Source organism: Molothrus aeneus, chromosome 3, assembly GCF_037042795.1.
Source record: "Molothrus aeneus isolate 106 chromosome 3, BPBGC_Maene_1.0, whole genome shotgun sequence".
In the NCBI taxonomy this organism is placed as follows: domain Eukaryota; kingdom Metazoa; phylum Chordata; class Aves; order Passeriformes; family Icteridae; genus Molothrus; species Molothrus aeneus.
The window spans coordinates 91,908,286-91,925,691 of NC_089648.1; the positions used below are offsets into that span (position 1 = coordinate 91,908,286).

The 17,406-nt window shown below is 41.9% G+C and overlaps 1 protein-coding gene across 1 annotated transcript in view; it reads right to left on the reverse strand.

Annotated features, from left to right (window-relative positions):
• Positions 1-16,797, reverse strand: part of SH3BGRL2 (SH3 domain binding glutamate rich protein like 2) — a 38,780-nt gene extending 21,983 nt beyond the window's left edge. Inside the window, exon 1 of the mRNA XM_066547390.1 lies at positions 16,571-16,797. Within this exon, the coding sequence (XP_066403487.1) occupies positions 16,571-16,615 (45 nt within the window). The 5' untranslated portion in view covers positions 16,616-16,797. The remainder of the gene's footprint in view (positions 1-16,570) is intronic.
• Positions 16,798-17,406: the final 609 nt, after the last annotated feature.

A 17,406-nucleotide genomic window follows, 5' to 3' on the forward strand; every position in this document is an offset into this window, starting at 1 on the left:
TGCTCTTTCAGTAGCAGAATGAGAAAATGAGTATGTTACCATTATAAATCATGTCCAGGTTGGAGCAGAAGTTTAGAAAAATCAGATTACATCCTCTATGCAAATTCCCTGGAAGCTTCTCATCACTTCCAACAAGTAAAAGTTTTCTTCTTTTTTGCCCTATGCTTCCTGAACCTGTTTTCAGAAGTTCTCCTGTCCTAGAAAGGCTTCCCCACTGACAGCTGCTGAACCAGAGGAGCATAGCATGTGGTCTCTCCATTACTAAAATCAGCTGCACCTCATCATTCTATACTATTTTAACCAAGATATTCAATACCTCGCAAAAATCTTAGTAGAGCAGGATTTATCTAACTCAGATAAATGAATATTCCTTCTACTCTACTATATGCAAAATGACTCAAGTCACAATACTAATAGGAGCTCTGCCATGATGAAAGAGAACTTCTCTGCCTTTTTTCATTAGCCCAGTTAATATAAATGGGACAAAGCAGACCCATTCTCAGTTTCAAATTTCTTCACAGTGTCAACAGGAGGGATGTTGCTGAGTGTCTGGTTCTCACAAAGTGGATGTGGAAGCTTGGTTTTCTGCTGTAGACTCTACCCTCCACCTTCTGGAGATAAGGTACTCCCTGGGTTTCTGTCCTCCTGCCTGCAAGTGGAGGGAAAGACAGCAGGTACACTCCATGAATTGGCTGGTGACTGAGATGTGCAGCACTGACTGTTTTACAGTCTCATCCTCTTGGAATTGAAGGAACTGACAGCCTAGGCTGAATTGTCCACTCCTTCCAGACAGATCCCAAGAACAAATGACCATCTTTCTAACACAAAATCCCACCCCAAAAATTATTCAGACCACACATGGTGAGTGAGAACAAAGCCTTATGAGGTTATCTTCTAAACTGGCTTGTCAAACCACAAGCACATTTTAGAAGCCTGACATTTAAAAAACAAAAATTGAATGCATGTCTAAGTTCATCTCAAATACTTCTTTCACAGCCTGGCACACCTGTGCTCTAAAGACAGAGATGGTCCTGCCAGTTTTCTTCCTTCTTTTTAAATTTGGTTACTCTTTCCACATACCTGCCCTCACTCCAGAACTGCATCAGCCACGTTATCCACTCACTGACTCAGCCAAAAACTGAATGTCCTGCATTTGGCAGGGGCACCTTTATGGTGCAGTTTGATGATACAACTCAGCAGATCTCACTGCTGGCTGTCACTGAGATGACACAATGTTCCTCCCTCCTGCCAAGTAGCTCCTGCAGCTTTCCTCACACAAGCATAATGCAGGAACCAGGGGAACAAGGGAAGGAGCATCAATAACGTCAGCCCCACAATCTCATCAGTTTATATCAGGAACAAAATTGCATCCTAAGAAAGTGTCTCAGCCATGGTTAAAGGTACAGGAATCTGAAACATGAACTGCATAAGCAGCACCTGTGTTACATAAACACAAGCTCAACTCACTCCCAAACTGAAAATATTATATGTGAGCCTCTGCCTTTACAAATCATGCAACCATACCCGAAGGGACTGTTGCAGTGTAAAATGCAGATGTAATATAGCTACTGCAGAGGATTACTTATCTTCACTTCTCACACAGATGTAGCTTAACATATACTCACCGATAATAAGGAAATATTATGCTCTAACAACCAAAACAACCCCTAAACACATTAAAGGAACAGAATTATGAACTGTGTTGAAGCATCCTCTTCTTATGTTTCCACTATGTTTCTGCTCCAATAAAGAAGCAATAAAAAACTATCCCACACATTCATAAACTTGAAATGCAAATCCTCATGGTCCTTTTACATTTGAGACCTGTAGTGACAGAGATCTTTTGCCAAATTTCTCTTTTCTTTGCCTGACTTACTTAAGAAAGGAGAGCATAACTGACCCCTGGCAATTTTTATTGCAGGGAAATGGCAGCACTGTGACAGAACTTTACAAAGGTTCATATGATTACTTCATTGTTCTTGGCAGGAAAATACAACTCAGCTATGTACATATGAAAAAAGGATGAGAAGGTGTAATTAAGAGAAGAAGGTTAACAGAAAAAAAATTAAAATAAAAATAAACAAAAATCAGCATTGCATAACTATTTCCAAAGTAAAGTGAGTGGCTCTCCACCACAGCGAATACCGCATTGCATCTGACAGAAGGAAAACACTGTCTTCTCATAGCAGGCCTCCAAATAGCACCTGAATGCTTCATCCTTAAAAAAATAAATGTTTCAATATCCTAAAAACTAACTACAGAACTTTTCAACCTGAAGAGAACAGAACAGTGTGTGAGCAGAGGCCACATGCAGCCAGCGCTGCCATGGTCTCCTGCTAGAAGCAAACTTCTGCTTGCACACAGAGACATAATTAAGGACACACAACATGAAACACTATTAAACTGGGAGGGCAATCTGCTCAGCCTTATGCAAAATCAGTCTGCAGGTCCCTGGGAGCTGCTGAGATCTGCTTAGCCAAGGACTCTGCACACCTTTGCCTCTGTGCAATGTTTGTATGGTAACTTCAAAAAGAACCCACTATTTAAGAAATGCAATTAAATTTGAGACAGGTTTGGTTTTTAAGAGATTCTTAATCACAAGCAGTCAGCAAATGAAAATATTTTCTATTGAGCTACAAAGACAGTTAAACTGCTCCATGCCCAATGCCTGCTAGCCTCATTATCTTCCTATCCAGATGTTGCATGCTGATAAATGCATTTAATTCTATTTCTCTCTGTGCAGATATGTCTATCACAAGGTGAGGGGAAAAGTTTATTTTTAAGACAGTTTGTCTGAAATCATTGCTCTCTGTGCAAGTAACAGAGTAACACTGTGAAACATAAAGGGGTCTTTAGCAAGTATAAATACAACTATCACTGCTAAAAACAAGAGATGATGGAAATTTGCTCATGTGTTTACTAGGCGTTGTTTCAATAAGCACAAAGCAAAAAGAAGAGACAAAAAATGTAAGAAACAGAAAAAGGGGAAACACCAAGAACAGAAAAAGACAACGTTCTACAGAAAAATCACCTAGAGGCAGTGCCACACAGGGTGCATTTGATATGTGTGCAGCTGGAAAAGCCTCTGAAGTCATACCCAAGTCTACTTCTTTTGAATTCATCTGTATTTTGGGAAACAAGACTTCCCACCAATGTACACAAATAAAGTAAGTGATTCTATAATTTTCTTCTTGCAATAGGAACAATGTGTTCTTACAAAATTGAAAATCCATTTACCCAGGAGTCTCTGAAGGACTGTAGGAAAACAGATGCTATAAACCCCAAAATTTGGCTCATTGCTTCCCCATCAAAAGAATAAGAATGCCATTGATGCTGGATCTACCCTCCAATTAATGGTGTGAATTTTCTTCTTGCATCAGTGTGAAACTAAAAAATACAGCATTGCTGTGGAAATAAAAAAAGGCTAAAACAAGGTGAAATTTGAAGACTGTACAGCAGGAATTGAACCAGATCCTGGAAGTCTCACTGAGGATACAGGCAGCTCCAAATTAGTGAGACAGACTAAGAGCCAAAGGACTCCATGCAGACTGAGTAGCACAGCCAGAAGATTCCCTGCCCAGCCTGGCAAGCAGCAGGTGCCTGCTAGATTAAAGGTCAGGATGCAAAGCTGGTTGCTCCAGTAGGGGAGCTTGCAAAGCCTGCTGCCAGTTTAGATTATAACCCACAGGAAGAATCTGTGGAATTACACTATCCTGAAAACATTTGACAAAATGCATGCTTGAAACTGTATTTTTGCTACAGATACAGGATGTTCCCTATTCACAGGCATTTTCTTGTGAGGACACGGGAAAGTGTGTGGGTTCTTCAATGGTTCTTCACCTCTAACTAAAACAGAGGGCAGGTTACCAGAGTTTGCCCATAACTTCATCTGATTTTAAAAATGTCTCAGTCAACAGTGAGCCAAAAAGTCAAAATTATTACAATTTTGGGTTAGGATCTTTTATTTTCCTTTTCAACAAAGTGAGGATCTTGGTGGCTAGCACAAGAGATAGGAGAAACTTCGACCAGCTTGGAAGAGCTCAGGGATTCATAGAACATATCCTCTGCTATCAAGAACTTCTCCTGGTGGAACCATCCTGCAGGGCTAGACTACTGCTTCAAAAGACTAACAATTTGAATCTTAGCTGGCAGCTAACTTCCTTCAATAGATAGATGTTTTTGTTTGCAATTTACCATATGTTTCAGTAGTTCAAGAGTGTGGTTAAAAAGAAAGTGTTATTTTAGTGCATTTTTCCAGCAGAAACCTTTCAAAGATGCCAGAGAATAATTTAAATCTCCTGTTTGGTATTCTACATTTAACTCCTCCTCATACTACTCCCTTTTGTCAAAGTGGCATATTTATAGCAAGTATTTTGCATCATGAAAGAAACCCTTTCAACCAGCAACATCTTCCTTTTCAAAATACATACACATAAATACAAATATAACTGCAACCCATATTATTTCAACTACTTTTCAGTACCTACGAGCTAAATGCAAGTTGTTCCCTGATCTCCATGCTGTATTACATTTATTCATGTTTATTTCTTCTTATTTGATTCTGAGGAATATACTTTGCTCCCCAGCAAAGTTCCAGTTCAGCAAGGTAGGTGAGAACTGTCAAGTCTAAACTATTGGAAACTCATTCCTGCATAGATGAACAGAAAGTTATCTTTCAGTCTCTCAGTTCTGCAGAGCAAGGAATAGTTTGGTATCTTGCACATGGGAGTCCAAAATTGCTACAGCTAAAAATCTGCAGGGATTAAGAGATGTTGCTTTGTTGTGTGCATCAGCTTGCTTGGTAGAATTATGATTTTGGGAAGTAAAACATGATTAATCCATTTTGTTTCTTTATTTTCCTAAAACATTAAATACTTGGTAATTGATTAAAGTTCACTGAAATAGCTTTATAAGCAGGTTTTGGAAAGTAAGCAAATGCTCTAATACTCAGCAGTGTGTCCTGGCAGCCAAGAGGGCACCCCACAGCCTTGGGCCCACCAGGCACAGCATCACCAGCTGACCCAGAGGGGTGATTATCCCACTGCATCCAGCCTTGGTGCTGCCTCACCTCGAGTATCATGAGCAGTTCTGGGCCCCACAGTTTAGGAACAATGTGAAGGTCCTTAAATGCATCCAGAGGAAGGCAGCAAAGCTGGTGGTGGGGCTGGAAGGAAAGTCCTGTAAGGAGCCCCTGAGGGCCCTGGGCTTGTCTAGACTGAAGAAAGGGAGGCTGAGGGGTGATTTCATGGCTCCCTACAGTTTGTGGAGGAGGGGAAGTGGAATGGGAGGTGCTGATCTCTTCTCCCTGGTATCCAGTGATGGGATGTGTAATACTTTTGTCAGGGGAGGTTCAGACTTGTCATAAGGAAGCCTTTCTTCACAGGTACTCAAACACTGGCACAGGCTTCCTAGATTGCAATTGTTTAAGACACATTTAGACAATGCCATTAATAACATGCTTTAATTAACTTCTGGTGAGCCCTGATGTGGTCAAGCACTTGGATTAGATGATTACTGTAGGTTACTTCCAACTGAAATATTCCATTCTACTCTAAATTCTGTGAAGAAAAATAAAAGTTTAAAAACAAAAAATTCCCCTAACGAGATTCACACACATTTCCTATTATGTAACATGTTGACCACCTGAACTTTTAAGATGAAAACAAAGAATTGATTTTTTTGTGATGAGGTGAGTCAGCAGAACACAGAAAGTGTTTGAACTAGTTCTCTGTATTTATCAGTCACGTTGTTTTGTCACAATGAATAAAGCATTCCCAGCTGTATTTTCTGTATTTATTGCAAATGAGATACAAAAGAAAATTTTCAGCACTAAAAATGCAGGTCATGTTTCTTCCTTCTCATTAGCTTTAAGCAGCAAAACCCAGTGGCATAGGAATATTTCTCTACCAGAATGTATAAAAAACACCTAGCAGTGTGTTACCAGGAGATGGAACAAGCAATTAGCCTTGTTTCATCTGGGTGGGGTCTTAGTTCTGTCAGCTCAAGATATAAGTTCTGGCCACCTCCTGCCATAAGCGTGAGCTGCACCCTTTAGATTTTGTCACTCAGGGCCCACAGCCCAACACCCAGGTACACCCAACTGCTGTTCCAGCTACTTCTGAAACCAGAGCCAGTGGATGCAGAACGTGGATCCATAAGATGCCACGTGCAGCAGTCTCCTGAGAGCAAGGCAGAGGGCTTAAGGCACAGCAAGGCAAGCTTGAGGACTGCAGCACTGTCTAGCCCAGCAGTGGCATGCTGCGTTTAATGCAGAATCCTGTTCCTACATAAACAAGGTCACAGCCATATTGTTCTCATACAGGTACTAATCCCCCTCCATGAATCTGGGGGAATAATAAGTGCTCTTGACCACTTGGAAAAAAACATTTAGCCTTTCCTTGAGAAGGCTTATGCTTGCATTTACTTGTTCTCTCACCTTAAAGGAGCAGAGATACTCTGATTCCAACATGCTCCCAAGAATTTCAAACACAAGTTTGTGAAACAAACTTGTCAATGCTTCTGCTATTTTCCCCTGACAGTTACTATCCACACAGCACAGATGTGTCATTCTGCCAACTACAGATATACACACCCCTGACAATGCACTTTAAAAAACCAGCAGCAACAGCAGTGCAAGTCATCCAGATTCCATTGTGCTACGTTTTTGCAGATATTTACAGGTTTTCTCAGCACTATATGAAACTGCAACAGAAAAATGCATTGTGGCTTGAGACAAATGTCGTATTTCAGATAAAATTGGACTGTATTACTGCAACATTTTCTCATGTTTTTGTAAGACTAGGAGGATGGATTTTTCTAAACCAGAGCTGACTGCCACTGCTATTATTCAGATCAGTAACAAAATTATCTTTGACTCAACTGAGCAGAACAAGGTTTCTAACCTTATTAATAAATGTCAACATTATTCCTCTTTCAACAAATGCAACTATTATCTATGTAGCTTTTTGTGGTTTTGCAGCTCTGTATCTGTAAATTCTTTTTTCTTTTATATTTCTGCAGACCTATTTCTTAGTGACAAGGTGCATCCCCAAACACAGCAGCCAGGTGATTATTATCCCATAAACTGCAGACACATCTCGTGTAAGGTCAAGAGGAGTCACCTCCACATAGCCAAAGGTATTGCTGAACACCACTGCTGCATAAGCCCACTGACTTCCAGACTTCCCTGGGGCCTGAGACTGGGAACCTTCACTAGAAAAGAGACCTTGCTGCAGGCAAGGCAGTTTGATTGAGCAGGAAGGGACTTGCTTGCACATCAGGGCTTCATAGCAGCTGTCTTCTTTGATCAAAGACTACTTTTGTATCTCTTTTCTAACTAATTTTAGCTTCCTAACTGGTTCCTACTGAAGAATGTGATGGTATCTACACCATTCAAATGCCACTCCTGTCTCTGTTTCTACATAAACCTATCAGATCACTCAATTAGAGATGTTTCAGAAAGACTATCTGACCTTAGGAGATGCAGATCCAGATCAAAGGTTTAAAGCACACTTGAATTGCATTTCTTTAGATTGGACAGGGATGATAATTTCACTAACCCTGCAGCAATTTAATGACAGGTTTCATTTGCTGATGCTCTATTGTTCATCAGATCAAAGGCAGTTTCCTTTCAAATGAAGGCACACAAAAACTCCCTTGATTTTCTCTGAAAAACACAGATTAAGAAACCAGTCTTTAATTGATTTGTAATGTTACTACTAAATTGTTCCAAATAATCACTCATAAATGTCTTTATAGTACTGATAATACCCAATATGATTCTCTGCAGCATACTGAAATGCCAGGAAACAAAACAAACTTGTGAAAGTTCTAATAGAATTTCCCCTGTTAAAATCCTGATGAATTTTTTTCTGAGTCACTTTTTCTTGCTTCAAGTGGGACTTACCCAGTGAATTCAGAGGACCTGTGCTACACAGACTGGTGAAAAGAATCACAACAGGCCATTATCTCCCAACATATGAAGGTAAACAATATTCTGCCCTTTTGTAACAGCATGAAAATCCAAAAGCCAATGGGAAAGCAAATTAGTATGTGTGAATGGAACATACCAAATCATGTTTGGATTTGCATTTAATATGAAGTACAGGTTCATGGTTTCAGGCCTCTTCTCACAAACAAAAGCTCTGAGGGTAACACTGCTGGCAGAGTTTGCAACAGAACAATCCCATGAAATGGGACATTCAGAAAGCCAGAAACTGTGAGTGTTCAGGGCTTTGCCACAAGCAGAAGCTTGCCTTAAGCTATATTACCCCTGTGACAGGGGCACAACTAGCATGGCCTGGTGCTGCAGATGCTGAGCTCCATGGGCCAATGTATCACTCAGCCACCTCAGCATCCACGAAGGCAAATGCTCAGCTGTGATGGAGGAGGCCAGAACACAGCCAGGAATTCAGCCCAAGAGCTCTGAAACAGGCAGAGAGCAACTGGCCAGAACACAGCCGGGTGTTCAGCCCAAGAGCTCTGAAACAGGCAGAAGAGCAACTTTGAGGTTATCAGCACTAAGGTCTTCCAGTGCCCCCATCATCCCTGTCAAAACTGTCAGATAAAAATCTTTGTACCATTGTTTACACCCATGTTACCTTTTTCCTAGGCAGGAAGGGAACTATTTTATTCCATTGTATGTCCCCATTAGCCAGCCCAATCATACTGGTGTGTATCTTATGTTGGTATAATTATTCTGATATTCTGCAAACAACTCATTAGCTGAAGTAAGGTACATAAATAAAGTTCTCAAGCACAGACCAGACACATGGAATAACAGAGAATAATAGAGATAGGGGAGCAAGCACCATGAATTCTGCTCTCTAGCTTACACTGAAGATAGACATCCACAATTGCAATAAAGGAGCAGGCACTTTTGACACAGCCCTGAGAGATGCTGACATATCTTGAGCATCCTAAAGGCATCAGGACTTTATTTCTCTGCTGGAAATGCTAAAATCAGTGGTTTATTTTTACTGAGGGATAATTAGCATCTATCAGTGATTCAAAGGTTCAAGTATGCATACATAAACATACATATATATATACACATATATATGAAGAGATACAAATATCCATATAATATATATGTGGGTAAGGAGATACATATGTGTGTGTGTGTATGTGTGCATGCAAAAGTACATATCTACCTATGCATATTCAAACAAAATACAAGTTGATACTTATGCAAACGTCACTCCCAGGCATTAACTCCTGCAAGTTTATTCCTTGCAATACAATGACAAACACCTTGTGTTTTCTCATTTTGTCTTAGTAGGATTGATGGGTGTTAGCTATCCAGGGATAGAATAGCAAAACCAACAATAACAAATCCTGGAACTCTTAACTGTGAAGACAAGGTCTGTCCTACCCAAGGCAGATGGGCAGCAACAGAAGGGCACACTGTCACTGATGATTCACTTGACTCCCTGAACAGCCTGCATCTCCGAAGAACTTCTCTTCAGAAATCAGCTAGCAAGACAGTTACTCCCTTTTCTTTCTTCTCTCCCAAATTCAATTACAGTGAAGTACAATATTAAATTTAGACTAAATAAGCTTGTTTACTGATGTAAATCGAATTGATTTTCCCTTCCCCCACTAATGAGATAGAAATAACTTGTTTTGAGTAGCTTCCTCATCACTGTAGCTCTTATGACCACAAAAGGAGGATACCCACACACCTTAGACTCAGCCCCTTCAGAATGGTGATAAATATCTTACAGTAAAGTAGCACACCTGTGTGGAAAGACTCCTACAGCTTTGAACAGAATAATTAAAAGATCTCACCCCAAAATACTTCACAGATGAAGGTCTACAGCCCACATAAGACAAGAAAGGAAGTTTTGTGTCCGTATTCTCTTGCAATAAGACAAACTATGTTAAAGGAGTTGCCTGTGCAATATTTGTATCCTAGTCACTGCTTCTGCTCAGTCACCACCAACTTTGAGCTATTCCTTGAAAGATCAGGTCACCCTTTGCTCATCTACATGAGACACACTGAAATCTGATGTTTTCAGAAATGACAGGCAACAGCGACTTAGGTCTCTGGATTGAGTCCATCTGCCCCTCCAACAGGTGCCAACTAAACAACAAACCAACTCCAAGAGAGAAGATAATGGAAACAATGTCTCAGCTTCTGAGAAATTCAGAAGCTCTTCTGAGCTTTGGCCGCTACCTGCAGATCAATTTCACTGACAGTCACAGGTAAGAAACACTACCACCGCCTCTACATTTACCCTCATCTTGCCAAGGAAGAAAATTTGCCAACTTAAGGGACTTGTGAAATGGTAACTATCTTCTGGAAAACATTAAAAATTAAGCTGTTAAAAAACACTGACATACTTGAACATGGCCATGTTTTTTTGGATACAGTAGATTTCAACTAGAAATAGATTCCATGGAGTGCTGTGTTTTTGTGTTCATTACTCTTCTTAGCAAGTTTCCACATTATAAGAAAAACAATAACTGCAGCATTTCCTTTTGGACAGACTCCGCTAGGGGGCCAACACCTTAGGGGCAGGTGAGGAAGCTGTTGCCCTTAGAGTACTTGCTATTGAAGAGATACACTCTGGGTTACCAGCTCAGTGACAATTTTCTATCATCAAGTTGCACTCAGATCAATAAACATAAAAGTGATACTGATATTATACAATGAAGAACTTCCTTAAATGCTATTTTTTCCCACAACTCCCAATTGCTGAACATTCCTGAATAACTTGTACTAATAAATTGCAAGTATATATTGCATGCAAGTTAGCTTTTACTTCAATATGCTTTTTCATTTATTATAATCAAATTCAGTTATATACAACATCCAGAAATCACTAGCACTATGACCAGAATTAGAAAAAATAATTTCTAGACTTTAACAATCTGGGTGGAAGATTAGGGAGAACAGGTTACCATCAGTGAAGTATGTCCATTTGGGGACTTGGACTCTATAGAAAAACAAAGGGGAACAGTCTTCATAACCTCTGTCAGAACAATACCTCCTTTGAAATTTTATTACAGCTGATTGTAATCAAAGTTCAGTAAGAAACTTTCTGCACATGACACTGCATAGTCCAAAGTGTGTTCTTTAAAGCAGCATTATTTCTGACATGATCTATCTGCCAAGAAGAAGTGTAAATATTTGGAAAGCACTAGAGCATACAGGAATGGTGCAACAGTTAGGTACTTAATACCATACACAAATTCAGCCTGCATCCTTGTGACTAGGGTTCACACTCAGCTGAGCCCTGAACACATTCCTTAATTATCTGAACTGCTGTTCACAGGCTCACAGCTCTCTCCATCACAAGGCAGGAGAATGGAACTAGAGTTTAGACTTATTTGGAATACAGACCTGAAACCTAGATGCAAACAGTGAGTCCTTAAGGTGAAAATCAGCTAAAGCCTTCAACATCGACCTCCCTGCCTCAGAGAATTCATAATCATGAATGAGACTCTCAGGCTCTCTCTGCCATAGCCCTGCAAAATAAGACTGACAGAAGCCAGCAAAAATGAATGAGCCACCTGACCTGATAATAAGGAACTTGAGGAAAAATGAAGTCAAGGGATTAGATCCAGAAAGTCCCCACATCTCTCCTATGCACCTAATATAATTGCTAATATCCAAGATGTGTCCAGTGACTGAGCAAGGATCCAGCTTTTTTCTTCCAGTATCACTGCTGTGGTTACAGCAGCGCTCTGTAGGTGCACAGCCAAAAGCACCACCACCTTGAAAGGTGAAGTGACACAGCATGAGGTTCGTGTGGGATTCATAAATCAGGCTTTGAGGATCCAATCCAACAGGATCCTCAGCATGCTGACAGATGTAGACAATACTATGGTTAAACACTTAAAATACTGCTACTTCCCAGGTAAATATTTCAGGATCACTTCCAACTGTAAAGACTATTGTCTCATTTCTGAAAAGCTAGCTTACCTGCTGCTCTGATCTGATTTTACAAAATCCACATATTAAAAAAAATCATGATAATATGTAACATTTACAAAGCTCATTATTTTTAGTTGAACTTGCATAAATCATATTCAACAAGTTGTAAATCCCTCCAAATGACCACCATAACTAATACTGTTTTCTCAAAAGGCACTTGTATCACTCAAAAAAAATCACTTTCGGTTTTGACTGTTGTGCTTTTTGGGTGAAGAGAGGCAAAGAAAAAAAAGTTAAGATGGTGGATATTCTAGAAGTGACATATTCTAAGTTAACTTATTCCACAAGTCCAACAAGAAGCACAATCTTCCTGATAAGTGCCATGAGAAATGTTGAGTTACAATGACTTTTTACAAACAAGGGTGGAGTTGAAATTCTTCATCCGTTGGAAACCAGCTTAGCCTTAAGAATGCTAGCACTGTATTTGTCTCCACTACATTACCCAACCACAAGTGAACCAAACAAACATGACTATAATTATTCTGACATTCCAAAGTTTTATAATGTGATTTAAAGTCATTCCAGGAAACAAAAAATCCAACTCATTTGACCTCCATAATACGCTTAATCAAAAAGAGAGCGCTAGTCTCACAAAGCCAATATTTGCTATAGAAACTATTTAACAATAATTGCACCTATCTTATCGAGTTTCCTAGTAAAAAATCCATAATCCTCTTCAGTTGCAAGAGTCAAAGTCCAAGTTTTGGTCATTTAAAATAGTCTATCCTTTTCAGGTTGTTGCTGTTCCTCCCCAAACTCTCCTGTCCTCCCAAACATTTCTCCTGAAGAATATGGCTGATCAGCACTTATCTTTGTGAACTAAAAGGAATTCATTTCAGTAACCTGTTTTTCTCATCTTGTGAACATACAAAAATTTCAATGGAAAATTGTTTCACATATCTCACTAGTCAAAGTAGATTGTGCCTGCTGTGCCATTATTTCACTAATTTCCCTATATTATCTGTTCAGCTCAACAGATGAAGCTTCAACAAATTAACACCACAAAGAAGAAAGTACAAGTGAAGCAGTTGTTTGAAGGTTCTCCATTATTTAACAGCTCTTCAGTGATATTCCCCTCACATGATCTTCAGTCCCCTAACTGCAAGACTGAAGTCTTCTCTGGTTTGGCATTTCTAGATAACTGCAGGAATTCCAAGCTTAAAGTTACTTAGCTCATACTACCAGCTTCCTGACAAAGGTAAAGCTGCTTTAAAACACTGAAAACTATTTAACTATGAGTCTGTATGTAGTACAGTAGCACAAGTGTAAATTCTTATTGATAGACTGGAGAAAGTGAAACAGATAAAATGACAGTCATCTGGGAAGGATCTGGTGAAAAACATGGGCATAAACTATTTCCTGAAAATAGCGAAGCACTGCTGGGGGAGAAAAGCAAAGGCTACTTTTAAAGTAACATTTCTCTTAGGCACAAAAGAACAATGATTGTCCTTATCAGGGAGGAGCAGCAAAGCCTGCCTCCCCAGCCCTACAAAGAAGTGCTTGGAATTCGAGACACAGCTTACCAACACAAGTAGAAATTCAGGTCAGAAAGAGCAGGAGACAGCAAGGCTTGTAGAAACATGCCTGTCTGCCTATTCAGAGGCTTCACACTGCTATTCGATTGAATCTGCCTAATGCAGGCTTAGAACAGGAGGTGATTTAGAAATGTACCCGCACGCACAATGCCTCCCGCGCCCTTCCCACACGAAGGTCTCAAAGTTCTGTCCAGCGTCCCTACAGGCTAAACCCTCTGTCCAGCTTCCCTAAACACTGAAGATCAAGGTTTCCACTCCAGCAACAACTACCTTTTGGGATCTGTGAGTTGTTTTAAGCTCATGAAGCATTTATAGTCACAAGTTTTATTAAACAAACAAAAAGCAGTTACAACAATTAACCTCTCAGGGGTCTAAGAACTGTTCAGATGTTTGGAAGATGCTGCAGGGAGAACTCCAAAACCAAATGAAGGGACAACTCACATTATTCTTGGTTCCTTCTCATTCCCTTTAATTACTTCTTTTTCTCATTCTTTGGAATGACCCTCAAAATACTTTATGCACTAGACTCTTAGAATTATGTGTGACAATTATATATTTTTATCTTCTTTAACCCAAAGCAAACTGCACCAAGTATCAAGATCAATAAATACTTTAGTATTTTCCAGATAAAGTTATATTTATGCAAAGTAAAGCCTTTTCTGAGTATACAATCAGTGTATTTCTCAGGAATGTTTCAGCCAAATGCCTATCTTTTGACCTGGGTATTCTGAAGATTTCAAGAGGAGGCATACACAAAGAATTTAGCTCATTATATTTGTCAAAACAAAAGCTTACACTAGAGACTACATGGACTTTCCAGTTAAAGATAAAGATTAATTTCACAAAGTCTCTCTAGAAAGATTGGAAAAATAATTACGTCACAATGACACTGCTTTTTTTTTGTCAGCCAGTATTACATATAGAAGTTTCTGGTCAATTGCAGCAGGTCAGATACTAATCTGAGAAACACCCACTCTTATAAGCAGTTAGCCTACAATTTGACTCAAGTTAGAGGTAGAAATTAAACCATGGAGTCTGACACCATTTTTAGTAGGACACAGAGTAGGATCTATATGGGGTACTCATTTTTTCTCGATGGGGAAATAATTCTGTCTCATGAATTGCACAGGATCCCAAAAAATAGCTGATATAGTGCTGAAGGCTGGAGGAGATGACAATTGTATGACTCAAACTCCTTTCACTAATGTTTAGTTCTAGAAGGATGATAATAAGTTTAAAACTTCCCTTAAAACTGTTTAAAGACATGAAATACGGTAACCACCTTCTTCTCCAGATGCAGATTCCCACATAACTAGCTAATAATAGTGTTTTCTTCATCATTTTCCTCCATCCTTAGCCTGGATCTAAGGACACCCCCTGCAAAGCCTACAGAAAAAAAGGAAAGGCTCCATGATGCAACACTGAGAACAGCAGGAACCTAGCCCATAATTAAAAGTCTTAAATGCTGTGATAACACAGATGAAAAAAACTGACAGAAAAGAGATGTCAGAGCACTGGCCCTTTGTAACAGTACCTTCAATCACCGAATCATCTGTTCTGCTCTGGCTAAGCTGCACTCAGATGTACTACTGACTAGATGAAGAAAGTTGACTATCACCAGCATGCAAACTATTACCCATATTCTGTCGTCTTCTTGCTGTCCAACCCAGAAAAAAAGTCAGCAAGAGAACCAATGTGCAATTTAAATTACTTGTCAAACTCAGATTTTATTGGGTTAATAGATAGTTATGAGGATTATATTGCTCTGCCAACTGCATTTGTACCTTGCAGGCAGACAGAATGAAAAACTCCTATCAGTAACCTCCTTGCAGACTGGAGATGGGGGTGAGTGAACGATGTGGCCCTTTTCTAGCCCTCCAATGAAAACAAAATGTATACTGTATGTATACTGCTCAGCCCATGGGGCATGAAACAGAAACTAAAACCAGCAATGCTACGCTACCACAGCACGAACCAACTGCCCATGCAGGGAAGATGATGTTTCTCTTATGGATGCTTGATGGACATGGATTACAGAGTTCTGAAGATGCTGTGTTTACTCAGTTGGCTACTGAAATGGATAATTAGTTTTTATTAGCTGTAATGCAGCTACTAAGCACTTTGAACACTTCACGCCAAAACATATCAGAACACATACCTGTCATCATGTTACTGACCTGAAAACTAAATCCACACAGTAAAAGGCTGAAGGAACTGAATACACAATAAACCTTCAGATAGGAATGTGCTACGTCCTTCTGCAACACAGAAAGTGCTGCTGCCTCACTGCCAAAGCATAAAGAATATCAATTATATCTAAATCCTTTAGATGTTTCTTATTAAAGAACGAATTCAGTAGGATCTTTATGCCTAGATTCCCTTAACAGAAAGCTGTCACTTTATATGAAAATATAGAAATTCATAGGTCACACGCATAATTAATTAAACAAGTGAATGATGTACAAGCTTCAATTAAACAGAGTGATGCCCTTCAAAAAGTGAGTCCTTCAAAAGTGAGTCTGAGAAGAGCTGAACCTATTCCAGAGTATTTCTAAATGCAGAGAGGTGCTGGTGGCCTGCAGCCTGTCCCTAGGCTCTCATGTATTTTATCTGTCCACCCCGCCGTGGGTGGCAGGCACCGAGGCACCGCACCTGCGCGGGCTCGGCTCCCTCGGGATGTTCTCCCTGCACCGCGGCGCTGGTCGCCTCCCAACAAGGAAAGTTTAGCCCCACTTAACGACCTCTAAGACCCTTTAAACACACCCAAGGTTTGTCCCCTACAAAGGTTTCGGGGTACCTGGTTTGCCAAAGGCAATTTACGAACTAGTTAAGCTTCGGCAGCCTTGCGGAGGAGAGTTTTTTCCGCCCCCATCGCACACGCAACCGCGGCAAATTCAGCCACGCGTCCCAGGGCGGCAGCCCACGGACGGAGTCGGGTCCGTGCCGGCGTGTGGGGCCAGGCTCGGAGCCGAGGGCAGGCTGGGCAGGCGGGGAGGACGAGCTGCCAGCCCCGCGGTCCCCGGCCCCGCAGGCTGAGCCCTGCCCGCGGCGGCCGCGCTGCTTTCCCCGCTCCCCGCCGCTCGCCCCCACTCACCGCCACCGAGCCCGAGGAGGAGGCGACGAAGACGCGGATCACCATCTTCACCTCATGAGCCGCGGCCACAGGAGCGCTCGGGACGGGGCAGCGAGGCTGCGAGGAGCCGCTCCCCCGCACGGGACGGGGCCGGGGCCGCCCAGCTCCACCTCGCCGCCGCCCCCGAGCGTGGCCACCGCCCGCAGCAGCGGCACCCCTGCCCTGCCTGCCCTGCCCTGCCCTGCCCTGCCGCGCAGCCCCGCTCTCTCGGGCGAGCCGGGTCCGGCTCCCGGCTGGCAGGAGGCAGCGATAGCGGCGACAGGCGGGGTGTGTGGGCGGCGCGCAGGGACCGACGGGCGCTGTAGTCCTCCCCGGGCGGGGACAGCCGTAGCACGGAGCCGGGAAGGAGCCTGCCCGCCCCCAGCTGCCGGGGAAACGGAGGCTTGCCGCAGCCTGCCCGCCCCAGCGCCCGGGGCTGCCACCGTGCGCCTGGGAGAGGCCGAGAGGGGCTTGTGCCGCCCTCCAGGTGCGCTGCCCGCAGGTCGAGGTGAGCAACGCCTGAAATTGCTCCCCTGCCAGGAAGGCTGCTCCTCCCTCCAGCTCAGGCTGCTCCTGATCCTCCTACCCCATGCGGAGCCGCCAGATCTGATCCGCTGGGTCCGGGTCTGGCCCCTTGATCGCCGCTTACTGCGGCAAAAGGGTGGAAAATGAGCCGTTCTGGATAGGCAAGCAACAGGGACAACGCAGGAGAGGCAGGACAATGGGTGAGAGGACTGTCCTATGCCGTATATCCCAAAGGAGTTAATCAGCGCTGCCCATTTTCACTCTCTGGCATGGATGTACAGTTCCAATAAAAA